At 57.6% G+C, this 6,000-nt stretch overlaps 1 protein-coding gene across 1 annotated transcript; it reads right to left on the reverse strand.

The window, feature by feature from the left end:
• Nucleotides 1-1,137: 1,137 nt before the first annotated feature.
• Nucleotides 1,138-5,388, reverse strand: ACP4 (acid phosphatase 4). The gene is made up of 11 exons (XM_055311881.1): nucleotides 5,275-5,388; nucleotides 5,099-5,203; nucleotides 4,939-5,025; nucleotides 3,965-4,111; nucleotides 3,586-3,684; nucleotides 3,365-3,460; nucleotides 2,478-2,610; nucleotides 2,314-2,396; nucleotides 1,728-1,852; nucleotides 1,332-1,510; nucleotides 1,138-1,253 (listed from the first exon to the last, which is right to left on the reverse strand). Exons 1-11 carry the CDS (start codon nucleotides 5,386-5,388, stop codon nucleotides 1,138-1,140), a joined length of 1,284 nt encoding a protein of 427 aa, XP_055167856.1.
• Nucleotides 5,389-6,000: the final 612 nt, after the last annotated feature.

Below are 6,000 nucleotides of genomic sequence, written 5' to 3' on the forward strand. Positions count from 1 at the left end.
AATGACCGGTATGACCCTTGGTGTCATGCTTTGGGATGTGCCCAGGGACAGGGCTGGTACCCCAGATTTGGCCTCAGTGCCTGCTGGCTTTATTAGTAGGTGTGCAATAGCTTTTCTTAATCTTGAGCACTGTCCTGCTCTGTGCTTGGGATGATAGGAACCCTGACTGTACTGTCTGACCAGTAGGGCAGCCACCAGCCACACGTAGCCAGTCTTTGAATTGTGGCCAGTGCAGCTGAGATCTGAATTTTCCATGTTATTCAAATAGCCACATGGCAGCCATTGGGTATTGCAGCAGATAGCACCCAAGTGAGTCCAAACCCATAATGGCCTGTGCTGCACTGAGCAGCACTGAGCCCCACCTGCTCCGCTGGCTTCCAGGAGATTAACAGCCAGGGTTGCTGGGTCTGATGAATTAGTCCTGGCTCTGCCAAATGCGGGAAGCATAGAGGTGGGTCACTTGAGTCATGGCCTCCACCTTGCCTGTGGCTCTGGGCCCTGCTCTTGTGAGCTCTCACTACAAAGCTGGCCTGACCTACCCCCTGCCCCCAGAGGATGGTCAGTAAGGTGCCACCAGTCCTTACAGCATTGAGGGCTAGCAAGGGTCACCACAGCCCTGCTGTCCTGACTCTCAGGCTGGGTCACCATAGAGTGTGCCCCACGGGGGCTAACTGAGGAGGTGCACGCATCACATGTGCTGACATACTGTGTGCTACTCTGCGTGGATAAAAGTCGTGCGTGAGTACAGACCCCCAAACACATCAGACACCCCTTCACTTACCAATAGGGACTGCACTCCTACCCCATGCACGTGTGTACATGGAAATGTGTCACATGGATGTGTGTGTATGTGTGCTAATGTATAGGCACCCTGCATGTACCCATATGTAAATGCAGAAACGTTGACACTAGTCTGTACAAATGTAAACACATGGGCCACATGTGCAAAGTGTCCTTAATGCAGGCCTACACACGTGTGTGCACACAACTGCTTGCCACTTCCAGGACAGGGAGCCCTCCCCACATTTCCCACAGAAATGGGCGCACACAGTAAGTCTCGGAAGCCAAAGCAGCAGGTGAGCAGACGTGTTGGAATGCAATGCCAGCTGTGGGAGAGGGGGTGCCTGGTTTCCCAGCTCACACGGGGCCTCCCAAGGCCCGCAGGCAGCTGGGTCTCCAGGCCAGCAGGCCCAGCACCATGCTGAGTGCTGCCAGCACTGCCACTGCCCCAGCCAGCAGGGGCACCACAGTGGCTGTGAGGAGAACATGGGAGTGTGAGTCTTGGGACTGGGGTCCCCCCACGCTCCCATCCCAACGCCAATGGCCGTCACCTGCAGGGGTGGCAGGCTCATGGGCCCCATGGCAGGGGACCCCATGAGCCGGAGGCCGGGCCGGGGCGGTGAGCTGGCGGAAGCGGCCTAGTGGGCAGGCGCCTGGGCACCCGGGAAGGCTGAGGGGCAGGGGCAGGCCGGTGGAGTCGTTTCGGTAGAAAAGAGAGATGGTGATATTCCTGGAGGGAGACAGGAAGTGGTAACACCCAGGCCCCTCCTTACCTTCCCCACCACTGATCTAAACCTGAAAGAGTAGCCAAACGGAGACACTGGGCTCCTGCCTCCTCACCTGTCAACTTCCTGCCATCCTGCACAAATCCCCCTCCACCTGGAACCGGATCTCTCTTCTTGAGACAGTTCTGTCCTGCCCATTCCCAGGCGCCACGCCCTCCTTACCCTGCATCTTCGTCCGGGTCCCCAAGGCGCCTCCGGAATTCAAAGCCAAGGCAGGCAGCATACGGTGGGGTGTGCCCGTCATAGAGACCCAGGGCTCCCTGGAGGGCCAGCAGAGTGCTGTCGTGCTGCAAGTGGATCCCAGGGCTGAGACAGGGCTCCTCTCTGATGTCTCCTCTCTCCTGATCTCTAGACTTGTGCATCCAGCTGCCTCCCAGATGTCCCCCCGATCTCTTAGGACCAACCCACCTCCCAAATCGACTCACCCTGGAGGCAGTCCCACCAGTTACAGGGAATCATTTAATGAACATTGGTCAGATAGATGCAAAAATGTGATGGGGCAGCTTGATTAAACAGCTTGTCCTTCCAGAAGAGCTAAATTATCTTACAACCCCATCACTTCCCTCCTTTCAGACTGTGTACCTCTAGTGTATGGTCTGAGAGTATGGTTTGGAGATATCAGTTACCCAAGGCAGTGGGCTGAAGTTCCATTGAGACCATCCCACCAGCTCTTCCTCACCCACATTGCTATCTGCCATCCCCCTCATCCCTGTGCCCAGAGGCACTGCCTCCCTTCCCAAAGACTCACAGCTGAGTACATAACCATCTTGAGGGGCAGTGCCAGGCGCTGGACCCGAGAGAAGTTGGCAAGAATGGCATCCAGCAGGATCCCTGAGAGGGCAAGAACAGAGTGCTGAAAATCCCCCAGAGGAAAGTGCTTTGGCCTCCCAACCTCCCAGTCCCACATCTCACCCCCTGTCAGCTGGGCCTTCTCAGCTGCTCGGGGTGGACCCACGTGGGCCCCAATATCCAAAGCTGAGATCTGGGCTAGGGTCCGGAGGACATTCGGGGAGGCCCAGGAGGGGAGGGGAAGACCATGGGCTTGCTGGAGAGAGACAGAGAAGACAAAGTGACCAGGACATCCCGAGCTCCCCTCACACACCCCGGGCCTGCGCTGTCCGCCTTAGCTGCAGTCCTCTCTCCTACCCTTCCCCCGAAACCCTCATGTGCTCGGTCTGGAAGCACCGAGCTTAGGAATTTATGGCCAATAGCAATCATTAATTAACAATAATGACCATCACCCCACAGCCCAGGAGCCTCCACGCACGGAGCCAGAGGTGTTTCAAGCTTCAGATGCTTTGGAATCTAGAAGGGCCCCATGGTGGCAACACCATCTCCCTCAGAACACATCCAAGCGGGGGCTGAGCAGCCCCCTTAATTGCACACCTTGCTATTCCCACTGTGCAAGTAGGATAATTTTCACAGAATGGGGTAAGCAAAGACTATCTGAAGAGCATCATGCCCATTCACGTCAGCTCCTGCTGCTCAAATTTTGGTTCTGGGAGCTTCCCCCCAAGAGACCAGGAGAAACTGCAAACATGGAGCCTCAAGCCTCCCTGCAGGCCTCACTGTGTGCCGGGCACTATCCTAAGCATAGCCTGTGGGTTGACCTGTTGTGATCCTCACAGAAACCCCAAGGGGTGCTGATAAGGGTGTTGTCATCTCCACTGTGCAGATGGGCAAACAGGCACCAAGGTTTAAGTACTCGCTTGAGGGAACGCAGGTAGTAAGCAGCAAAGCTGGGATTTGAATCTCAGTGCCCTTAATCATTGGGCTGGGGGGTGGGGCGGTGGGCTCACCTGGCACATCAGCGTGTCCAGAACCTTCCACGCCCTGCGGAGTGGCTCTCCGACCAATGACAGCCCCGTGTAGTTCTCAAGGTGAGTCAGGAAGTCCTGCATGCACCGGGCTGGATGAGTCTGCTGGGACTCCTCGCCCATCCCTGTCGCACCCCCCATGCCCACGCACCCACTCACCCCACACCCTTCCCTACCCCGGCCTGCCCCACGGCCCCGCTCACTGTCCAGCCCTCCAGGGCAGTCTGGTACTCCGTAGCTTCCGTGGCCTCTCTCAGCAGCTCATGGTATCGAGGACAGCTGCGTGTGGGGAACCTCAGCAGCTGGGGAAAACTGAGGCTCAGAGGGGACAGCATGACTGGGACCCCACAGTCACAGCACATGAGGAGATGGGGCTCTGAAGCCCTCCTTGTCCAGATCTCTCTCTTCAAAGTACATGGTACCCCCCCAACGTGGCTGTACAGCATGGGGATGGTGGCTCACCCTGCCCAGATAGCTCTGCGCGGGGAGGGTCTCACTTGCTCTCAGTCACTGGCTTCCCCCACCTCCAGGGCTCTGTCTCCCTCAAGCCTCTCACCCCCTGCACCTGTCCAGCCCCCTGACCTTGTCCTCGGTCACCGGCACCGTGTGCACAGGAATGGGCCTCCAAGCAGCCTCTGGGCGCCCTGGGGCAGCCTCGGGAAATAGCCCGGCCAGGTTGGCCTGAGCGCTCTCCAGCGTGCGGTCAAAGTCGGTGCTTCGAACATATACCTGAGGTGGCGAGGAGAAGGCAGGCAAGGGGACTCATGTTGGGTCAGAGGTTGGTCAGCTGCAGCAGCAAACCAAAAGCTTCGGGTTCAGTTCAGGGTCAAAGGTTGGGTGCTGGGAGTCAAAGCTCAGGGTGAGCTGGAGTGTCTGGTCTTCTGTAGTGGAAGGTGGGATCAGGGGTCAGAGGTCAATTTCAAGAGCCATCGGGTTGGAGGTCAGAAGTTGGGCAGACATGGGGTTCAAAGGGATCAGTTGCATCGATGAAAGAAAGGAAGATCAGAGTTGCTAGTGACCAGAATTTGGGGTTCAAGTTTAGAAGGACAAAGTGGGCCCAAGGGTCAGTGCCTTTCTCTCAGGGGTCGGGGGTCAGGAGGAACAATCCTAATCAAGGGATATCCAAAGACAGAGGAGGACACAGGAAAGAGAACTCAGATTTGATGGAAGGTAGAGATAAAAGATTAGAGCTAAGGGGGGCAAATTAAACCGACAAGGGTCAAAGTCCCAGCCAGGCAAGTTTTGGAGTTAGAAACCAGAGGTGAGAGGGGCTGGTTGGAGTTGGTGGGAGTCAGAAGACAGAGGTGGAGGCCAGAAAGTAAAGTCAGAGTTGATAGAGGCCTGAGGTCAGAGGTGAAGCTTGATGACTCCTATTTAGATGGGGTCAGAGGTCAGCATAAGTTAGTTGATGGTTTGGAGGTCAGAGATCAGATATGGGGTGCAAGTCAGGTTGTTGGAGCTCGAAGGCCAGAGGTAGAAGCCCACAGCGAGTGCTGGGGGCAGTGGAAGTCAGAGGTGAGAGGTCAGGAGGCCAGGCGGGTCCTCGTTGGCAGTACCTCCTCCCGCCGATACTCCGGGCTCAGAAAGGCCTCGTAGCGGCTCCTCAGGAAGCGTCCCAGCTCCAGCTGCTGGCGGACCCCCTCCTGAGGATGGAGCGAGCCTCAGCGGACTCCCTCCCCACCCTCCTACTCCTCACCCACACCCCTAGCTTCTCACCGTAGTCAGCTGGCCCAGGCCTCTCGGCCACAGAGCAGTGATGGCCTCCTTGTGTGGGTCGGTGGGGTAGGAAGCCAGCGGGGCCCGGTCGCCGTGGCGGAACACCTGAGGACAGGGCCAGGTCAGGGCCGGCCTGGGGGAGCTGAGGGGCCAGGCCGGGGCAGGGGACACCTCACCACAGCCACAAACACCAGGGGTCCTTCTGTCAGGGCTTGGGGCGGCGGTGGCAGCAGCAGGAGCAGGAGCAGGAGAGGTCCAGCGGGGAGGCCCCAAAACCCTGGCCTGGCCATCTCCAAACAGCCCAGACGCTGAGCTCAGCCCACTGTCTGTGCCGCAGCCCCACCTGCTCATTACCCCTGCCTCAGCACCCCCTGAAAAGCAGGTCCCGGCATGCCTCCCCCAGGAGCCAGGGTGGCCTCCAGGGATCCAGCTCCCCCCAGGGCCTTTGACGGCCTGGGATTAGCCAGTGGATTAACGTGTTTCATCCTCACTCTACCTCTGCCAGAGGTTGATATGGTTATCACCATCCCCATCATGCAGATGGGGAAGCCGAGGCACAGGGGGGTTAAGTAATTTGCCGGAGGGAGCATAATAAGCAGAGGGTGGCAAAGCTGGATTTGAACCAGGGGCCCTTAACCTGGGTGCAAAAGGAGACCAAGACCAACACACATACCCAGACCCACATTCCAGACACATTCTCTGCTTTCTCCTCCCTCCCCTCAGCCCAAGTTCTGTTTTTTCCTATTCTCACCCCTTCAATGTCGGAGCTCTTTGAAGCTCCCTTGGGCCTCTGAGAGATGTCACCTTTCCCCAGTGTCACCCACAACTGGCCCAAGCCAGCATGGCCCAGCGGTGGAACGCCCAGATCCTGGATTTGGATAGGCTGGATACCAATCCTTTTT

The sequence above is a fragment of the Nyctereutes procyonoides genome, unplaced genomic scaffold, assembly GCF_905146905.1.
Source record: "Nyctereutes procyonoides isolate TBG_1078 unplaced genomic scaffold, NYPRO_anot_genome, whole genome shotgun sequence".
NCBI classification, from domain to species: domain Eukaryota; kingdom Metazoa; phylum Chordata; class Mammalia; order Carnivora; family Canidae; genus Nyctereutes; species Nyctereutes procyonoides.

Coding starts and splice junctions, on each gene's coding strand:
- ACP4 (XM_055311881.1), bottom strand. CDS start 5,388: ATGGCCAGGCCAGGGTTTTGGGGCCTCCCCGCTGGACCTCTCCTGCTC. Junction 2,611..3,364: donor TGGACACGCTGATGTGCCAG/GTGAGCCCACCG, acceptor GTCTCTCTCCAG/CAAGCCCATGGTCTTCCCCT. Junction 1,853..2,313: donor AGATGGTTATGTACTCAGCT/GTGAGTCTTTGG, acceptor ATCCACTTGCAG/CACGACAGCACTCTGCTGGC.